Raw genomic sequence first — 21,777 nt, forward strand, 5'->3', positions numbered from 1 at the left:
CTTTACAGTTGGACTTCAACTGAGTATTAAATACAATAATTATTTGCAGAAGTTAAGTGCTCATTCACATTGTTCATTTCTAGGTTTTGCATATGAAAGAAGCTGTCTCTCTCTTTTTTTTTAATTTACAGGCAGTTGCCTGAAAACTTGAGTGTGATGGTCCCAGAACAGTCAGATTTGGGTCATTCATTATTTGGGGATCTGCTGTTGACTTGGTCAAGTGAGCCACTTTTTCATGAATTAAATGAAGGGAGATGAATAAATGAATGGTTTCCAAGTTGTGCCCAAGCCTGGCAAGTGGAGGGAGAGGGGAAAGAGGAGATAGCAGGGAGCCTCCTATGGTTCAGCCTTCAACTCTTAGATATTGGGGTCCCTCAGATTTTATATGGAAAAGGATTTCGTAGCACTTTAGTAAAGAGTCTCAAAGCCTGCTATTTTCCCAAGTTTTGGATTCTAGGAACCAGTTAAAAAAAAAAATGTGTTAGTCTCTGTCATGTCCAACTGTTTGAAGGCCTCCTCTGTCCATGGAATTCTCCAGGCAAGAATCCTGGAGTGGGTTGCTGTTTCCTTCTCCAGGGGATTTTCCCAACCCAGGGATCAAACCCAGGTCCCCTGCATTGCAGGCAGATTCTTTACCATCTGAGCCACCAGGGAAATTTAGGTTGGCCAAGGTGGGGAGGGGAGGCATGGCCCAGTGGCAAATGGAAAGACTTGATATGAGTGCTGTCCTCTGTCACTATAATTGCAAAACACCACAAAAAGGATATACTCTGAACAGACACGCCAAACAAGCAGGTAAAACCAGTTCTTTGCATTGAACAACGGCAAATGCTCAGCAGGCTGTTCCTGTTGTGGTGGAGATTTGATGGGGCCCTGGCCTGAGCTGAGGGGGGCTTGTTGAAGGCCGTTGAGCAGGTGCTTTCTGGAGGCCTGTTCCTCAAAAAATCAGTCTTGAATAATGACTTTATTTTACAGCGGGGACTAAAAAGGGCTTGTTCAGGTGTTCTCCAGAGGGTGGTTTCTTTTCTTTTTCTTCATTTCTTTTGATTTTTAAAAATATTCATAGATTTGGTAGGGATTTAAGCAGGCGTACATTTTTCCCTGCTACAATTAGCATATCAAAACATTCACATTTCATTCTATTTGAATCTTTTGTCCTCATCGAGCTGTGAATATTTTAAGCAAAAACACTTCCATTGGATGTATTCTGGCCTTGACAGTTCAGTCTGGAAGAAAAACACCAGGAGAAAGTTTATAAACTGCGGGTCAGTACTGCAGGGGAAGGGAGGGGCCAGGAAGGGTGTCAGAAATGGACCCTGTGAGCTCCGAATTGTCTGTGGCAGGAAAGGATGGGGTGGGAGATGGAGCCAACTGTCAGATCATGTCACATGGATTTTATCTGGTGGAAGAACATCAGATCTCCTGAGATCACATGTAGGTTTGCTTGGAAGTTAAATGGAATCTCAAATGATCCTTGGAAAGGAAAAGCCGCGGGTCATTTGGAGTTCATAAAGTCCTAGTTACATGCTTGCTGACATTTAAGATCCCTTAAATGCTGCATAAATTGGAAGGTTTTCTAAAATATACAATTGTATCAGAAGGCTTTTTAATAGTTTATAAACATTATGTCTTATTATTCTAATATTAATATATAATTAATATATTCACGATTTTAACACTTTTGCTACAATGATATCAACACAGTACAGTTTTAGCTAGCATACATCAAGATGTTGAGGGACTTCTCTAGTGGTCCACTGGCTAAGGCTCCGTGCTTCCAGGGCAGGGGTCCCAGGTTCGATCCCTGGTCAGAGAGCTAGGTCCCACTTGCCAGTATTAAAATCCTGCATACTGCAAGAAGGACTTGAAGATGCCATGTGCCACAACTGAGACCCAGCACAGCCAAACAAATAAATACTTCTTTTGAAAAAGAGGTTGAAACGTTTAAAGTCCATTATCAGTTAGGAAACTTGGTTGAAGCAACCTGAAGTTACTCTGGTTAACTGAAGCCAAAAGAGAATTGATCAGAAGAGGATCAGGTTCCTCATAGCTGGATGGGAAGCTGGAGACACAGGCCTGGGCAGGAGTCAGCGAGAACAAGAGCGCAGCTGAAATCTTGTCCCAGGAATGGTCTGTCTAAGTCTGCGCTGCCTCTCAGTTCTGGTGTGGCATTTAAACCAGTTGACCTTGTGCCTCTGGGTCCGCCCTCAGTGTTCTGACTGTGCTGAGCCCATGATGGGTTACACTGTTTGTTTAACTTCAACAGGGGAGAAGAGTAGGGTGGGAAGAACACCCCCTTTCTAGCTTCTGTAGTTGGTGATGGGGCCCTGCCACTCACCCATCTTGTGATTCCCCTCCCTACCCTCCCCAGAAAGGAGAGACTTCAGATGCTGGGCAGCTTAAACAATACAAGTTCATCGTGCAGTTGGGGAGCAAGTTTCTGAGGAAGGTGAATCGTAGTTAAATGAGGCTTAAGGAATGAGTTTTTGGCCTCACTCAAGGGAGCTCAGTGATGTTGTGCAGATTGTGAGACCTCTGGGAGCCTCTGGGTGTTCATCTTAAGAAAGGGAACTTTGATCACAACCCCGGCCCTATGACTCTGCAACCAGTCTTCTTTCCAGGAAAAAGATACAAATATAAATAGGCTAATAGAAGCAGGCAGATCTCCAAGAAGCGCCTCTTTTAACTTAGAGAATGATAAGTCGAAACTATCTGAAATACACAGGCGGGAAAGCTGGATTTAAGGAGCTCTGCTAGAGAGGAGTCCCTGCAGGCTGAGCTGCAGGAAAGCGTGTGGACTTGGGGTCAGCTGCACGTCGCTGCTGATGCGCTGCCACCGTTCCGCCCGGTACTTGTGGGCTGACTTAGAGGAAATTCCTCAGGCTTGTTTTCTCATCTGTGAGGTGGAGATAATACTCCTTGATAACACTCCTTGACCATGGTGAAGATTTAAATGAGCTCCCGTACGTCAAAGTGCCTGCTGCATAGGAAGCGATCTACTAAGGTTACTACTTCCCTCCCTAGAGGCCTGGGGATCTGGTTCTAGAACATAGTCCTGCTCTCTGAATCTCCCCCTGGAGTGGAGGGAGTTAAATGGGAATTTAATGAGCATTTGCCCAGTTCAAGTTCACAGTCCCAGGCTCTAGGCCAGGCCCCTTGTGGGGTTTATAGAAAAACCAGAGTCTGTCCTTGCATTACTGAGCTCGCAGGCCGACGTTTCCCTGTGCCACACTCTCTGGGAGCAGCATGAGAGAAGAGGTGCGACCTGTGTAATACCAAACTTAGGAGAAAGTCTTTGTTTTACTTTTACATTTTTATTATAAAATGAAACACAGATAACCATATAAAACAAATATGTAGTTTGCTGAATTAGTTTAAAGCAGCTGCCCTTGTAGATCAAGATAGTGGATCTTGCCAGCACTCTGCAAGCCCTCCACATGCCTCATCTCAATGTAACAGCCCCCCAGACCCCCACAGTCGGCACTATCCTGACTTTGAGAATAGTCACATCCTTACTTTTCTCTATAGCTTATCACCTAAATGTGCCTCCCTGGATAATAAAGTTTATTCCTACCCTCGTCTTTTAAATTTGATAATGTGTGCTGAGTGTTTTAATCTGTAGGTTTCACTCTTTACCCCTTTCTCTTTCTCACAGCTTATTGGTGAAGGACTGGGCTGTTTGGCCCATAGTTTCCTGGGTTTTGCTGATTGAATACTGATCCTGGTGCATTTCCACACGTCCCTGTGCCCCCTGGACTTCCTGGCACCTTTTTCATTTTTGTTTTTTGCCTGCACTGTGCAGGATGCGGGATGCTGGATCTTAGCAGTTCCCCATCCGGGGATCGAACCACGGCCGCCTGTATTAGGAGCATGAATCTTAACCACTGGACCACCAGGAAAGTCCCACCTGGCCCTTCTTATTCCACCAAACACAACGTCTTCTATAAAGGAGCTCAATGGCCATATTCTAGTTGAAGTGGATGGGAACATGGAATCTTTGGTACATGATTCACTCATAATTGAGATACCGCATACCATCCTCTAATTTCCATGGCAGCTGATTTCTTTTGAAAGAATTTCTAGGAAAGCCTTATTTTAGATGAAGTTTACATTGCAGTTCTTACCAACTGACTCATTTTTATCCATGCATCTTTAGAATGATATATCAAAGATCAGAGCCCAGAAATCCCATTAACCTCTGGGTTATGCAAAAATTAGTTGTTCAGGTTTTCAAGTCTGTGGTGTCAGTAACAGAAACTGTGTTTCTAATATTTTTTTTTGTAGCTTTCTTAAACTGTTCAGGCATATGTAGCTCTGCAAATTCACGTTCCACTTATGTCAGCCAGGAAGGGAAAATATGGAGAAACTATAGTTTACCTGAAAGAGTGTGGGAATAGGCTCTTTTAATCAGTAAGTGTTCTCCTTAGCTAAATGTGTTCAAACGCACCTTCATGTATGTGATAGTTTCTAAGGAATTTGTATGTAACTCAGTACATACAAATTACAGATGTATATAATTTAATGTTTCTTCAGTGAGTCACGATCTTATACTGCTTTACAGCCTTCACTATGGGTGATTTTTTTAAAATGATTTATAATTTTATTTGTTGACTGCGGTGGGTCTTTGTGGCTGCACCCAGGCTTTCCCTACTTGCGGCAAGCTAGGAGTACTCTTCGACCGAGTCCAGAAGATTGAGATGATAAAATACAGGTTATTGTGTGTTTTGCTAGAAAATATTACCCAGAATCTTCTCACAAATCCTAGTTATTACCACCTTCCATTCATTCTGTTAACATATTATCCTAGCCTCTGGCTAAGCACGAAGTTTAGTTGTGTTTTATGAGTACTCAACAATAGAGAAGAAAATACTATTTCTACATACAGTTCACTGTTGAAACAGTATTAAAATTTCTCATTGAAGAAGCAGTAGAAAATAAAATTGATGTTAGGGACTCTGGCAATCCTGCTTTTGTGTATGCCCAAACTCCGGGAGTTGGTGATGGACAGGGAGGCCTGGCGTGCTATGGTCCACGGGGTCACAAAGAGTTGGACACGACTGAGCAACTGAACTGAACTGAACTGAAGCCTCCATTGCCTGGATGAGGTCCTTTAGGGGTGAGGAATTAATACATTCTGGAGAATAAACTAATGAATGAACACATCTCTGGTCAGCCTGCAGGTGTCCATAATCCACAGTTTATGTCTCAAAATAAATTTCTGAATCCTGAAGCTTGCAGACTCTCCCAAATAAATGAGAATGGATGGATAGATAGATGACAAATTCAGGAGATGCTCTGTGTTGTTTATCACATGATTGAGTAAGAGTCTCTGCACTGTAGGTGAAAGAATGCAGTTAGTAAGTCTGGGAGGATCACAACAGACTGAGGAATTCTTCAAGAGATGGGACTACCAGACTACCTTGCCTGCCTCCTGAGAAACCTGTATGCAGGTCAAGAAGCAACAGTTAGAACTGAACAGGGAACAATGGACTGGTTCCACATTGGGAAAGGAGTACGTCAAGGCTGTATATTGTCATCCTGCTTATTTAACTTATATGTAAAATACATTATGCAAAATGCCAGGTTGGATTAACCACAAGATGGAATCAAGATTACCGGAGAAACATCAATAACCTCAGATATGCATATGATACCATCCTAATGGCAGAAAGTGAAGAGGAACTGAAGAGCCTCTTCATGAAGGTGAAAGAGAAGAGTGAAAAATCTGGCTTAAAACTCAACATTCAAAAAGTGAAGATCATGGCATCTGGTTCCATCACATCATGGCAAATAGATGGGGAAAAAATGGAAGCAATGACAGACTTTATTTTCTGGGGATTCCAAAATCACTGCAGATGGTGACTGCAGCCATGAAATTAAAAGACACTTGCTCCTTGGAAGAAAAGCTGTGACAAACCTAGACAGCATATTAAAAAGCAGAGACATCACTTTGCTCACAAAGGTCCACCTAGTCAAAGCTATGGTTTTTCCAGTAGTCATGTACAGATGTGAGAGTTGGATCATGAAGAAGGCTGAACACTGAAGAACTGATGCTTTCAAACTGTGGTGATGAAGAAGAGTCTTGAGAGTCCCTTGGACAGCAAGGCGATCCAACCAGTCATTCCTAAAGGAAAGCAACTGAATATTCTTTGGAAGAACCGATGCTGAAGCTGAAGCTTCCGTACTTTGGCCACCTGATGGAAGAGCTGACTTGCTGGGAAAGGTGGAAGGCAGGAGGAGAAGGAGATGACAGAGGATGAGATGGTTGGATGACATCATCAACTCAATGGACATGAGTTTGAGCAAACTCTGGGAGATAATGAAGGACAGGGAAGCATGGCGTGATGCATGGGGTGGCAAAGAACGCGACACGACTTAGAGACTGAACAGCCAGTCTGGGTTTTAGCCCTGGCTCATCTTTTCCTGTAGGTGTCGGTAGTGGCAAAGAACCCCGCCTGCCAGTGCAAGAGATGCGGGCTCCATCCCTGGATTGGGAAGATCCCCCGGATGAAGGCATGGCAACCCACTCCAGTATTCTTGCCTGGAGAATCCCCATGGACAGAGGAGCCTGGCGCGCTACATTTCATGAGGTCTCAAAGAACCAGACACGACTGAGTGACTTAGTGCGCATGCACACACACATGCATTAAAATTAGACAAATAGCAATGAAAATAAAATGTGCGCCTCTAATAGCAAATGTTACACAAATCAATGTGATGATTTCTGTTATGCTAACGTTTATTTTTACAATAGACTTATAATGCTCTATATATTCTATAGTTGAGCTAGGGAACAGCCATGGCTTATCTTAGAGTCTAAAAATTCATGAACACGTGCTTCTTTTGTTTAGGTTCTAGACTGGGGAGGAGAATGCCCCAGCCACATCCGTCAAAGATAGGCGTGTTCTTGTTCAGTTGTCAGATGGTGTTTGACTCTTTGCTACCCCTGGACTGCAACACGCCAGGCTTCGCTGTCCTTTACTGTCTCCCAGAGTTTGCTCAATTTCATGTCCATTGAGTTGGTGATGCCATCCAACCGTCTCATCCTCTTCTTGTTAACTTTCTTCTTTCTCTGAAACCTTGGCTCACTGAGAATAGAGAAGTGGGTGAAGCCCATTTCGTGAAGTTGAGTGATGATGGGCCCATCTGTGTAACCTTTGCTGGGCCCCTCTGATTGGCCAGTGAAGGAGAAAAGGGTGAATTCCTGAGCCTCAGTGTCCCCAGTTCTCCCGCCTTAGCGAGCCCCCAGTCACTTGCTTTGTCTTAAGCAGTCTGTAGTTTCTACTTCTCCGTCTCCTTTCATTCCTACAGGCCATGCAGGACGCGCTGGCAGACCTTCCGGAATGGTACGGCATAAAAGGCATGCAGGCCCACTGGATTGGGGACTGTGTGGGCTGCCATCTGGACTTCACGTTAAAGGTGATTGAGCAGGAGCATCTGCTGCAGTTAATGCTCACAAACCCCTTTCTGCCTCTTTAGACCTCTTTTCAGAAAAGTAGGTACCTGTATTCATCACATAAATCCTGGAGGAAAGTACAGCACCTTTCCCAGGACAAATAACTGACAGTTATTATTGATTCATGGACAGAGGAGCCAGGAACTGGAGAAAGCCTCTTTCTGGGCATGCTCTGACGTCCTTCGATGGGGACCCCCAAGTAGGCCTGGAGTTAGGCCCTGGGGAGCCCTCCTGAAAGAGGAACTGTGGCCCTCTTCTCTCTCCTGCTGTCTGCCCCTGCCTGGGACCATCTCAGGCCCCCACGTGCCTGCCGCTGCTGTCCCCACTGCCTGGGATTGAGGAGGGGTGGGAACAGGGGATGTGGGCTGGGGAGCACGGCAGCCCAGAGTGGGGACTGAGAAATGAAACGACTCTGCCTCTTGTCAGGTTGATGGGCAAGTCACAGGAGAAAAGCTGAGCGCCTACACAGCCACCCCCGAGGCCGTTTATGGCGCCTCCCACGTGGCCATCTCTCCCAGCCACAGGCTCTTGCACGGGCACAGCCCTTTGAAGGAAACCTTTCGGAAGGCCGTCGTCCCTGGCCAAGGTGAGCCGGCAAGTTAAGGTTAAGACGGGGGGGTTACATTTCACAGAGTTCACGGTCCTTTCACGCATGTTATCCTGTGTGATCTGTTCCTCTCCTTGGCGTGACTTTATGTGTCGATTTTAAAACATGAGGATCAGAAAGAGACTTGAAAATAAGTTACTTTGAGTCAGGAGTTTCTCCGCTTCTCTAAGTTTTTGTTTGAAAGTTCAACTCTTTCCCTTTAAATATAATCTAGATTCAAAGCTCTTTTCTGATAAGAATAGAATCTTGTGCTTAATTTGTAGTCTCATCATCAAATAAAACTGTACTGACAGGGACAGGAAGGAAGCCAGTGAGAAACAGAGGAAACATTTTGAATAACTTAATTTTAGTGTCTCTTAAGAATTCACAGAGTGATCTGAGCAGACCAGCAGGGTCCTGGTCTTTAATGAGAATCAGGCTGACCTCAAATTGGCATAGCAAGTGTTGGTCAGTGAGGGTGAGAAGCGCCTGTGCATTAGTCTGAAGTCCAGGGCGGCGAGCCACAGAGTCCATCTCTGGCTCACCCAGAGGAAAGGGGAACATAATGGAAAACTGTGGGGAAGAACCAGCCTGGAGGAAGACTTGGCACAGGCAGCCACGGGAGTTGGGGCAGGAAGAATGAATGATGTCTTAATACCACTGACTGAGGGAATCTGCTCTCACCTTGCCATCAACACTTGGGGCACTTGCTGTGAGATCTGTCCTGCAGAGAAACGTGTCCGATTGGTACAGCTGGGGACCCCTGGCCTCTGTGTTGGCCGAAGGAAGGCCAGGTACCTTATTCCTTGATAGGCCCCCAGGACTGTCATCTGTGAGGAAGCGATAGCTCTGTAAAACTCAGGCTCTCACCACAGGAAAGGGTATGGATCCTGGGCAGGCGAAAGGAACTCCCCTGTAAATTAGAAGTAGGTCTCAGGTGAAATGTAAATATTTCTGTAAAAGTCTCAGCCCACTTCACTTTTCATAGACTATATAAACTTCAACCCAAGGCACACAGTCTGAATTATTGCAGGTCGGTTTAAGTTAGTAGATTAATAAAAATTTTTGAATGGTAGTATAGTTTTGTGTTTTTTTAAAAAAATAATTGGAATGCATAAAATAGCCAGGAGGAAAGACTCCCTGATCAGATTGGAAAGATAAACAGTGTTGCCCCAGCTTCTCTCTGCTTACGATTTATAATTGCTCAGATCAGTTAATACTTACTGAGAGCTGGCTGTGTGCTGAGCACTCAGGGATGGGTAGGTGGCCACTCACAGTCTTGCCTTCTGGGAGGCTGCAGCAGAGGAGACCCAGATGCATACGTAATTCGCTCGCCCAGGACACATATCACTTGGTTTCATCTCTTTTGTTGTATATTGAAATAAAGAAAAGACTCTTTTAAGATTTCACTGTGTGCTTCTGAAGTCCAGTATAGCTCTCTCTCAGTTTTATTTTTCATTTATTCAAAAGAAAAATTGGATTCTTTTCAGTGGTTGAAAGGGAAAACTCATCATTTTTACTCTCATGAACATTTTGAGATTTCTTGAGAGCTATGGCAGTGGAATAATATCTAAAACTGAAAAACTAAAAAATGTGAATCTGACCTTCGATTCCCCCTCCATGCTTAAGTTGGGGACATAAATTAAAATGAAGTAATAGCAGTAGGGGATTAACTAGCTAATAAGTTATAAAAGATAGAGTTCCTGCCGTGAAAGGTACGATATGAACCCAAAACATTTTCACATGTAAGAAATTAAGAGGCTATTTTAGCATGGGCCAGTTTTCATGGTCATGTTGGTATCAGCACATCTGACTTGGCCTGGTTGGTTTCCTTTTGGCGCTGAATGGCTTATTTGCTTAGTTCTCCCCTCTTTAGTAATTTCTGAAATAAATCCAAACGGAATGCTCCTCTTGGCTCTAAATTTTCTGGTTCTAATTTTCATAGTGGAAATATTCTTTTTGCAGATGCCAATTTATTCGAAGTCTCTAGATTAATTTGCACGTCAGGTCTCTGGATATTGACCTGTGGCCTCAGTCGTTTATGGCCAGTACAGCGCTCGAGTGTAACGCGGCTTTCCCGAAGGTGAATTGAAACTGCTGCATGGATATGGATTCATGCCTCCTTTGGCCTCTAAGGTCACATTTTAAACCTGAGCATCTTATCTCTAGTGTCATTTACCATTGCCAACTGGCTCCGTTCAGACAGGTGCCTTGGTTTTCCCTCAAATATCTGGTTTTCAGGATAAATAACTATTAGAGCAGTGACCACTTCAAGTCATGGTAGCACCCAGTTGTGATAGAATTTGTCACTTGCACGAGCTTAAATTATCACACTCGAGTTCCTACGGTTGCTGAGTTGGTGTCTGCATGTGGTCTCCTGACTTGGCACAAGATGACCAAGGTTCTGATCCCAGATCCATCCTGTGACTGAAGGAAGCTGAGTTTTCTCAGCAGCGCAGATGATGGGGCTGTCAGGCAAGGTGGTGTGGGGGCCTGGTGGGTACAGAAGGAGCCCTGAGGGGCTCTGAGGAGGAGGAGTATGGACAGGGTGGTGCTTGAGTGTTAGAGTGAAGGCAGGAGAGCTGGCTTCCCCGGTAGGGAGGTGAGAGGTGGTGAGGACCCTGAAACAGCGGCCATCAGGATGGAGGGGCGAGGACAGCTCTCAGAATTATTTATTTAGAAGACTCCTCGGACATCTCCCTGATTTTTGGCCTGGCCGACCGTGTTGCTCATGTTTTTGGCTAAATGTACTGTTTTTGCTCAACATCCTGTAATTGGCACAGATTCCTTTAAGAGAGCAGAAAGTAACGCCCCTCTCCGTATAGATCTTGAAATCGAGTGTATTTCCATAATCACTGACGTTATCTCCTCTTCTCAGTTGACTACGTCTGACTTAAGTCATGTTGCATAAGCTGTGACTTGATAGGAACTAGAAACCATAGAAAGCATCAATAGGGGAAATATTGTCAGAGTTCTAGACGCTGTTCAGTTTTTTCCTGGAGTCTTTCTCTTACACTCCTGATATTAAAATATGCAAACCCTGGGGCTTTGGAACCATGCATTTCAGCTCTGAGTCACCGGTGATCTACACAATGCATTTTTTGCCGAAAGGGTAAATGAGGTCTCAGTAATAAGTGGCTTAGGAGCCCTGTCGTTGACACATTAGAGAGAGGTCCCCAAACATCAAATAATTTATGGCTCCCTATTGCCATGCCCTGTCTCCACAGAATCAGCATGAGGGTGGAACAAAGGGCAAGGAACAGAATCCTGTGGGTAACAGTTTGTTCTTCAACAGAACTGTTCCTGCTAGCATCCTTTCAGTTCAGCAGGTGTTAATAGATGCTGTGTGGAGGAAAGCTTCTGAGCTCAGGTAACCTGGCATAAAGCAGAAGTGAATAGGTTTCTTTGCTTCCAGACTTGTCAGTGTCTTCTCTGTGCTGACTGATTGTGACTGTCTGCAGGGGAACGTCAGGCAACTCTGTCACACTTACTTGACCACGGGGCCCTGGTTCCAGAGATCCGGGGACCTAGTTGCAGGCAGCACCGCTCTGCTAAGCACCAAACAGAAGTCTCTGGTCTGTTTTTCCAAGGGGTTCCTGAGAGAGAGGGCAGCTTCTTGCCTAGAATGTTTCCCTTGTAATTACTGGCTGTTAAGTTAGTAATCCTTTGTGTTTTCTAAGGCGTTTAGCTGTGATTTAACCCCTGTATGAACTGCTTCAGTTACTTGGGATTTCGCCCTGACTTCCTGCTTTCCGTTGCTGGCACACGGCTCATGAGAAATGTGGAGAACGCCAATCCTGACCAAGAACTTCAAATCTTAACTTTCGTTCTTTCTGAGAAATAGGTTGTGACTGGGTACAGCAGGCACATTGCTGTAGGGCATTCATTACAAATCTGCTCATATGTAAATTCAAATATTAACTTTTTTCCTAACTGAGAAACAGTCACAATAGACTTTTATGTCGGAAAATGAAAAAAGTCCAACCCTTTAATCCATACTTTACTTTTTTTCACATTTTTCTGATAATGACTTTATTGATATATATTTCACATACCATAAAATTCATCTATTTGAAGTGTACAATTTAATGGTTTTTTTGTATATCCACAGAGTTGTTCAACCATCACCGCTGTCAATTTTAGGACATTTTCGTCACCCCCAACCCCCCACCCAAAGAAATCCCATACCCTCTAGCAATCATGCTCAATACCTCCTATTTCCCCAGCCCCAGGAAAGCACTAATCTACTTTCTTTCTCCATAGATTTGCCTGTTCTGGACATTTCGTGTAAATGGACTCACATGGTACTTGCTCTTTCGTGACTGGCGTCTTTCACTTAGTGTAATGTTTTCAAGGTCATCCAGTGTTGTAGCACGTGTTGGTACTTCATTCCTTTTTATTTCAGAATAATACTTCATTATATATTCCACATTTTATTTATCATTCATCAGCTGATAGACATTTTGGTCTCCACTGTCTAGCTAGCTGCTACGTACCTTTGGTACAGATTCTTGTGCAGATATACACTTTCATTTCTTCATGTATGTATCTAAGAATTGAGTTGTTGGGTCTCATGTTAATAGTAACTCTGTATTTAACTGGTTGAGGAACCATCAGACTTTCTCAAGGCAGGTGCTCTATTTTACATCCCCAGAAGCAGTGCGAAGGGATCCAGTTTCTCCACATTTTTGCCAGCACTTGTCACTGTCTTTTTTGTTATGGTCATGCTGATGGGTGTGAAGCATTATCTCACTGTGGCTTCGAAATGGCTTATTGGCCATTTACATATCTTCTGTAGAGGAATATCTATTCAGAGCATCTGCTCAATTTTTAATTGAGTTGTCTTTTTAGTCTTTAATTTTGATAGTTCTTTATACTAGATACAAGTTTCTTATTAGGTATATGATTACATAAATGTTCTCTAGTTCTGTGACTATTCTTTTCACTTTCTTGATGGTGTCCTTTGAAGCTTGGAAGTTTTAAATTTTGGTGAAGTCCCATTTATCTATTAATACTTGTTTCTTCTATTGTTTTTGCTTTTGGTGGCGTATCTAAGATGCCATTGCCTAGTCAAAGATCACAAAGATTGTGTTTTCTTCTAAGACTTTTATAGTTTTAGATCTTACATTTAGGTCTTTAATCCATGTTTAAATTAAGTTTAATTTATTCTTTTGCAAGTGGTCATACGTCTTTTAAATTCATGTTCCCACACACACTCATCGTAAAAATGAGACTGCTCCTGTCTTTTGTTTTTTCATTTTTGACTTAATATGATATCAGAAAATATTTCTTAGTTTTTAGGCAGGCTTGTCTTTAACCCATGCATAATATTCTATCAACTCAATGTACCATAATATTCTAAATCTTCCCTATCATGTTGAATATTTGGCCTTTTTCATGTTTGGGCTATTAGGGAGACAATTCTTTGCCTCTGTAGAATTAATTCCTTAGAAAACAGCTCCCCGCCCAACCAAAAAAAGAAAGAAAACATCCCCAAGAGTGTGATTTCTTTTTTTTTCGGTCAAAGTTTATGAACCCTTTTTTGGTTCTTTTCACATGTTGCTTGTATTGGTTTCTGAAAGGGCTAAATCAGTTTAGAGTGTCTTATCCAAATGATCTACGAATTCCAGCATGACTTCACAGTGCCGGTGCCCTTCTGATTTTATTTTATTTATCTGTCTTTCAGCTGTGCTGGGTCTTCATTGCTGTGAGGGCTTCTTTCGGTTGTGGTGGCTTCTCTTGTTGCCGAGCACGGACTCTCGAGCACACCCCAGTAGCTGCGGCTCGAGGGCTCAGTGCTCACAGCTCCTGGGCCCTAGAGCTCAGGCTCCGCAGTTGTGGCGCACGGGCTTAGTGGCTCCACAGTGTGTGGGACCTTCTCAGACCTGCGTCTCCTATACTGTCAGGCAAATTCTTTACCACTGAGCCACCAGGGAAGCCTTGATGGTACCCTTCTAAAATTTTTCCCAACGTAGCAAGTAAAAAGTAATACTTCAAGATCACTTTCCATCTCTCTTTATAAAAATTAATTTGTGTTTTTAAAAATCTAAGTACCATATGTATATTACATGAAATTTCAGAGGGTACTAACAACAACGACTGTAGCCTCCTCACCCAACCTCTTTTAATGATTTGGGGAACATGTTACCTAAGATGTAAGTGTGGTGGCTTGACAGAGTCCTAGAAAACTAGTGAGTGAAAAGAAGTGTGTTTCTTGCACACATGAAGCAAAGAGTGGGTATGACAAGTCTGCTTTGTGAGTTGGTCGGGCTGAGGCTCGCTCTTCTGTCCTGCCTGGCCCCTCTAGGATGTCGCCCTTATCTGTGTATTCTAGAGTGTCCTGCATGTCATCTGCATGGTGGTGAGAAGGGGTGGGGGAAGAAGGGCAGCTCCTTCCCTTTGCGAGCGTGTCTTCATGCTCTTATGCACGCACGCCCTGGCCGTACCTGGTAGAGGGGGGCTGAGCAGTGCTGCCATTAGCTATGCAGCCACGTGTTCAGCCAAACACTCTGCTGCTGAATCAGAGGGCAAGACAGAGATGGGGTCAGCTGGCAGCCTGTGCCCGAGCTGTTTCTCTGCTATAGACCAGAGATTTGTGGTCTGTTTGGACAATTATCTTCTGTTTGGATAATTCCAAATTAAATGTTTTGTTATGACCACATAAATATTGGTCATCTGAGCCAAATATACTCTGATTACATTTTCCTTTTTATATAACGTTCTGTTTTTCCTGAAGTTCATGATGTTCTCTCTCTCTTTTTTTCATTTGTTTTGTGTTCTTTGAATTTCTGATTGTCTTCCCACACCCTCCCAGAAGCTCTTTAAAACTCCTTTCCAGTTTTCTACATATTCCGGTCTGTCAGATAATCTGCCTGTCCCCTTTTTCCCCTGACGATGCTTCCTAGGGCTTTCTGTCCTGTTCACATGTCACCTGGTCCTTCTCCTAGCATCTGCCGTCCTGGGGGTTCTGTCTGCCTCTGCTCTGCAGATGCCCCTGCCCTCTTCTCTTGGCTGGATTCCCTGTTTGTTTCCTGGATTCCGTGTCTGCCTCTTTCTTGATTTACCCCTTCCTTTTGCGGGGCTTCCCTGGTGGCTCAGATGGTAAAGCGTCTGCCTGCAACGCAGGAGACCCAGGTTCGATCCTTGGGTCAGGACGATCCCCTGGAGAAGGAAATGGCCACCCACTCCAGCATTCTTGCCTAGAAAATCCCATGGTCGGAGGAGCCTGATAAGTTACAGTCCCTGGGGTCGCAAAGAGTCGGACGTGACTAAGCGACTTCACTTTCACTTGTTGCTGGACCATAGCCTCTGGTATCTCCTTAGAAATGGATCATGGGAAGGAGCGGTTTTGTGTTTGTATGTGTGAAAATCGGATCTCTGCTCAGTCGTTCTCTCCTTTCCTATCCACTTCCATCTTTGAGTGTTATGGTTTAAAATTCCAGATATCTTTTAGTTTCACCGTAGATAGATTGTTGGTTTTCTCTTTCTTCTGTATACATGAGGTACTTTTCAAAAGGATAAGGGAGGTGGTAGGAACATCTTTCCTCCACCTTCTGGAAAGCAAAAGTGCCGTTTTCTCTTCTTTGGTGAGGAGCACGAATGAATATGTTCATATATTTGTTTAATCTTTTGATTCTCCACTAGTGTGAATTATCTGTTAATACCTTCAAAGAACAAATTCTACAATAATTAGCACAAAACACAGAGGTTCTAAAGCTTCTTTTTCTCACTTGTCCCCTCTGAGACGCAGAGGGTGTTAGAGCCCCAGCTGACGGGCCTCCACCATTGTTCGCCCTCATTTTCAGATTGCCTGACACCCGTGACGGCCGTGAACATGCTCACCCAGCAGGAAGTCCCGGTCGTCATCTTGGCCAAAGCTGACTTGGAGGGCTCTCTAGATGCAAAAATAGGTAAGTAGCTAGTAAAATGTAATCAGGAGAATGTCTTTAGCAGGCTTAAGATCAAAATACTAGCCTGGAAGAGCTGGCTGTATATTCCGTGATCTGTTTTGCCTCTTTGTAAAAATGAGGGTCCCTTCATTTCATTGTCTCTTATTTAAAGCATTACATTTTGAAAACACACTGAGTATATCGCATCTTGCTACTTGCTACTGAGAATAATCAAAAATGTCTGGCCCATAGATTTTGCCAGTGGAACTAGTTGGTGAGACTTGCCTATACAATGTGGGGAACAATACTACTCAGATAAGAATCCCATTTCAGAACTCATAGAAGCAGCAGCAGCTTCTGAGATGGGGGTTCAAAGCACACATGATTGATGTGGGCTAACTTTTGGGGGAAGACTTAGTGGAGGGGGTGAACTTGAGCCATGCAAGAAAGGGATTGTGAAACAGCAGTAGAATCGAAGGCATTGGTAGAGCTGTAAGTTGTACATGGTTGGTGGCCTTACTCATTGCTGAGTGTTCTAAACTATCCTCACCTAACAGGAAGTCTGGGGTTGAACCAGGGGATGGAACCTAATCATATCCCATCCAAGACCTGCCCTGCGGGGGACCCAAGCATCTCTCTTTTACAACTTCCCTACTGTAGATTCCAGCCAGTCACCAGTGTGCTGGAAGCTGCAGAGAAAGTTACTGCCACACTCTCTATCTCCTAGCACACAGAAGAAATAGCATTGCTTATCGAAATCATGCTTTTCCTCATGGTCCTCAGATCCCTTTTTGACAAAGTGATTTGAAGAAACACCAACCCAGAAAACAGATATTTAGCCATTCACGTCATTCTTATCTGACAGTTTAACCTAGAAAATATGTTGCTTAAGGGACATAATTCCTTCTATTACTTTAATGCATCTTATAATTAGTAAAATTCATTAATATAGCCAGCCAAGTTGAACAGTAAAGGAACCTCTTGCTAATGTGGCTTTCCCCGCCCCCCCGCTGCCCCATTTGGTATTTTGAATCAAAGTACTGGCACAATATTGAGAGTTCTGAAGGAAAAGGGAAAAGAAAGAGGAATCTGATTTTCTTGGGTGTGCGTGGAAAATCATTTTTCCTCTTGTCTTCATTTTGCATACTTCCATAGTTAACATTTTCTAAGTTATTGTCTGTTGCCCTCCAAGAATAACAGAAACGAAAGTCAACGAGATGAAGTAGGGTTTTCACCATCTTACCGGCATGTTACAAATGGTTTGCATTCTGCTGAGCCCCACATGAGCAGCACGGTGGCCCAGCGCTAGCTTTATGAGGTCAGGTAGACCTATGATCACGTCTCCATGTGAAGATTGCCCTGAGTTAGCCCAGACCCCACAGGAATGGAGTAAATGACTATCCCCCCTCCTCGTCCATGACCACGTCTCAGCAATCTCCATTGCTTGCCATCTGTCCTCACCCTTCAGGGTCTTTCAAGTCCACTCTGACAGTTTATTTGCTTCACTAGATGCTTTTTGTCAATAATCTCAGCTGGAACAAACACCACAGAGCTTTCCGTCATACCGTGGCGTTTTCTATCTTTCCAAGGAGGTTTAGAACCCACACCCCAAACATTAAATCACCCTTGTAGGGCAGCGTTCCTTGTTCGTGGTGATCTGACGTGTGTATGACCCTTAGTTTTCTCTCTCTCAGTTGCCGTGTGGCGTGCTGTGTCCACAAGGATGTCAGCAGTTTTGACAGCTGACTCTACAACATGAGTTCTCAACCAGGGGTGATTTGGGCATCAGCTGACGTTTGGCAACTGTAGTAACATTTCTGTTGGTAGAGACCAGGGAAGCTCTTCAATTCCTACACTGCACAGAACAGCCCCACAACCAACTTCAAAATGTCAAATAGGGCCCAGGTGGAGAAACCCTGGCCTACAGAACTGACAGCTGAAAAGCCTGTTTTTCTGAAGAGCTGAAGCTGAAACAGCAGGCCCTGATCCTCCGAATGAGCGATTTCCTTACACTCAGCTCTATCTCCTCAAGGGTGTATGTGGGTTGAAGACTAAATGTCTATTCAGAATGTACTGTTGCCTCTGGGAACAAAGCACAGTATGGAGAAACACAGTTGCCAGCTTCCCATTTCCTGCCCGAGTGGATGTTTCTGGGGGGCTGGGAGACGCCAGCAGAGTCAGCCCTGCTGATCAGGAGCACCCCACTGTCCTGTGTCACTGAAGGAATTCAAAGACCAGGCTTCCCCAGGTGCTTGTGATTCACTGTTTAAGTGACAAAAGCACCCAAAATTGTATATTTTAGAATTACAAGTAATTGTTTTTAAAGAAAGTAAACAAGGGAATAAGACTTAACCGAAAGCAGTGTCCATACGGAACACCATTGTGTCAGGGTGGTGAGTTTCCCCAAGACTATTCTCCCTTTTCTCAGTGAATGTGATGTGATTTGATAATTTCTCTGACTGAAAAAGACAGAGTCTCCCTTCAAAAGCTAATGCTGAGTGTCAGTGCTGGCAGACCTTTTGTGATTTGGGCATTTGCAAAGAAGTCATTTTGTGTTTCTTCGCCTTGAACAGGAATTCCCAGCACCAGCTTAGAGGACTCCGCCTTGGCCCAAACCCTGGGCCTGTCCTACTCCGAAGTCATTGAAACGACGCCAAATGGCACGGAGAGACTGAGCGGCTCTGCGGAGGTTGGTGGGGCCTAAGAATTTACTTCTAAACTCACGGTCTTCACATGAGCTTCATGATGCATTTTCCTTTCGATGCAAGTTACAGCTTACCATTTACCATTGCATTCATCCCCACACCTAACAGTCTTGCAGCCTCATTTCTAAATCTATGAAACCAAAATAATGTTCTTTTATTACAATTATTAGTTACTTCTATTTATTTATTTTCACCTCACAGGATCTTAATTGCAGCTTGTGAACTCTTAGTTGTGACACGTGGGATCTGATTCCCTGACCAGAGGCTGAACCCAGGTCCCCTGTATTGGGAGCATGGAGCCTTAGCCACTGGACCACCAGGGAAGTCCAAAATGATGTTCTTTCTCAGGATCTAAAAGCTTCTTGACTCCAAGTTGAACCTGATCCCTGAACAGTATCATTGTTGGAATAGCTAATACCTTATTTTGGGAATCTTCTGCTTGAGAAAAATGACCTCCTCCAGGGAAACTGGTTCCTTGAGGCAGTTGACCAAAATTGGCTTTACCTTTTAGAGCTCTCTCTTCTCCCCAGATGCTTCTTTCCAGACAGTGGCAGTCCAGGGTGGTGGCCTCAGGGTGGCAGCTCATTCTGACCGCTCTCCTTCCCCTCTCAGTTCACAGGTATGAAGCGGCAGGATGCATTTCTAGCCCTGACTCAGAAAGCCCGGAGGGAGAGAGTGGGCGGCGACGTGACGAGTGATAAACTGAAGGACTGGCTGATCTCGAGGCAGCGGTACTGGGGCACGCCCATCCCCATGGTCCACTGTCCGGCCTGCGGGCCCGTGCCCGTGCCTTTGGAGGACTTGCCCGTGACCTTGCCCAGCATCACCTCTTTCACCGGCAAGGGAGGCTCCCCACTGGCGTCAGCTTCCGAGTGGGTAAACTGCTCCTGCCCTAGGTAAGGAGCCACACCTCTCGGCCGCAACCCTGCCCGGCACAGCCCCTGCTGGAGTGCCAGACTCCCCCGTCCCTCCTTCTGCTAACTCTCCTCTCGGACTTCCGCTTGGTTGGAAAGAATAACATAGGTCTTTTGCAACCTTAGAAAGAGGAGGTTGGAATCTGGAGCCCAGCCCTGTGATGGGTGCCCTCTCCTCTCCTCTGGGCTGGTGGAGGCAGCAATATCAATTCACATCTTTCCCTGAAACAGCTGATCCAACTGATGGAAAAGCTACACATTTTCATCATGGCTTTGGAAAAGACCACTTTCCTTCATTATATATTCCAAAGAGCTTCTCAGAGAAAAGAGGAAATGCCTTGCAGTTTTCCCACAGAGTGACTATGATAACAGTGGAGATTTATCACAAGCAGCAGAATAGTAGCTGTGAGGACAAGTGTACTCAGGGGTCTCATTCTTTAATATCCTGAAACATGTCATATCTCCTTAATTCTCATTTTGGAAGTAGGATTATGTTTTCTGTCAATTCACTGGCATGTCTCCCTTTTTTTTTTTTTAAGATCTTTTGATGTGGATCATTTTTAAAATCTGTATTGAATTTTTTACAGTATACCTTCTGCTTTGGTTTTTTGATTTTTTGGCCCTGAGACATGTCGGGGTCTTGGCTCCTGACTAGGGAGTGAACCCTCCCCCCACTGCATTGGAAGGCGAAGTCTTAATCACTGGACCTCTAGGGAAGTCCCTCCCATGGGATTTCTTAGGATGCCATTCCAACTGATTAAAAAGTAAATAACAGATACCAAAGTGTAGTATTTCCCTTCATCCTTGTATGGAAAAGCCATTTTTCTCTGCCTTGTAGATCATGATGGGGTTGTTTTAAAGTTTTGAAATAACTTAGTCCTCTTACTACCACCTCTAGGTCAGTAATTAGGTAACCACCTAGTTGGATGGCATCATCGACTCAATGAACACGAGTTTGAGCAAACTCTGGGAGGTAGCGAAGGACAAGGAAGCCTGATGTGCTGCAGTCCATGGGGTTGCAGAGTCAGACACGGCTGAGGGACAGAAGAGTAGTGTGAGTGCACGGCTCAGGCTGGCGAGGCAACACTCACGGCTTCAAGTCCTGGCCCGGCCTCTTCACTAGCTACGTGGTCTTGGGAGAGTCACAGAAGCTCGCTGAGCATTGATTTCCTTATCAGGAGTGAAAACGACCCCGGGCAGGGGTCTCAGAGGATGAGAATGAGCACATGGAGCCCTGCACAGTGGCTCCTAGCAGGCAGTCTGTAGCTGGAAGGGTCAGTGACATTCTGCCCTGGCCCGCCAGCAGCTCACCCACGCGCTCACTCAGGCAGTTCTGAGGTTTGTGATGGGGCTTGCAGGAATGTAGGAAGCTCTGGGCCAGGTAGGGGAGAGATAGCACACCCTTTTTGTTGATAAGCAGTAGCAAAGTACTTCTCTGTTGGAGACATGGGCAGCCTTCCGCCCACCCATTGTTGCAGCCCAGGGCCTTGGTGATGGGGATAAGATCTGCCTTGTCTACTGATTCCTGGAGAGCAGACCCCAGGCGTGGGCTTGGTCAAGGCTCCCTGATGAATCTGATGAGCATGCAGGGCTGAGAGCTGCTGAGCCCATGTGGCCGAGCTGGACAGCCCAGAGGTGAGAACCATGGGCACCAGAGCCCAGAGGTAAGAACCATGGGCACCAGAGCCCAGCAGAGGTGGATTTGTTACCCTTGAGCTCCAACACCTTGAACAGATTTCTCAACCTCTCTGAACCCTAGTTACCCGTCTGCAAAGTGGGAACATCAGTAGTGTCTACCTCATCATCCCCAGAGTTACTGGGGATTAAACGAGATAAAGCCTGGGAAGCATTTGGCTTGGTGCTCACCACCCAGTTTTAGTCTTATTAATGTTGGAGCTAATAACAGTAATAACACTGCCACCATCATCATTGTCTATACCGCCCACTTATCAAGTAGTCTCTTCTGTATAATCCAGCTTTTAATGTCAGCCATAAAAGGTGTTGGTCATCTTCAAATCCACCGTGACCATTTAAAAAATCAACGTGGCAAGTTTTGGTCAGATATCAGCCCCTTCTATTAGTTGAGTCCTGCGTTTTCTTCCTAAATCGTATGCGTGCCCTAACAGTGAGGAAGAAGAGACATTTATCTTCTAATTATTTCCCCCAAATAGTATGTGTTCTGAGAGACCTGACTTTTGTTTAGACATGCACTGTTGAGATCAGATTC

At 44.7% G+C, this 21,777-nt stretch overlaps 1 protein-coding gene across 1 annotated transcript in view; it reads left to right on the forward strand.

Annotated features, from left to right (window-relative positions):
* Positions 1–21,777, forward strand: part of LARS2 (leucyl-tRNA synthetase 2, mitochondrial) — a 145,582-nt gene that overhangs the window by 79,616 nt on the left and 44,189 nt on the right. Inside the window, exons 8-12 of the mRNA XM_052656498.1 lie at positions 7,312–7,419; positions 7,883–8,042; positions 15,848–15,952; positions 18,505–18,620; positions 19,249–19,532. Coding sequence (XP_052512458.1) covers positions 7,312–7,419; positions 7,883–8,042; positions 15,848–15,952; positions 18,505–18,620; positions 19,249–19,532 — 773 coding nt within the window. The remainder of the gene's footprint in view (positions 1–7,311; positions 7,420–7,882; positions 8,043–15,847; positions 15,953–18,504; positions 18,621–19,248; positions 19,533–21,777) is intronic.

This window comes from Budorcas taxicolor, chromosome 1 (assembly GCF_023091745.1).
Source record: "Budorcas taxicolor isolate Tak-1 chromosome 1, Takin1.1, whole genome shotgun sequence".
NCBI lineage: Eukaryota > Metazoa > Chordata > Mammalia > Artiodactyla > Bovidae > Budorcas > Budorcas taxicolor.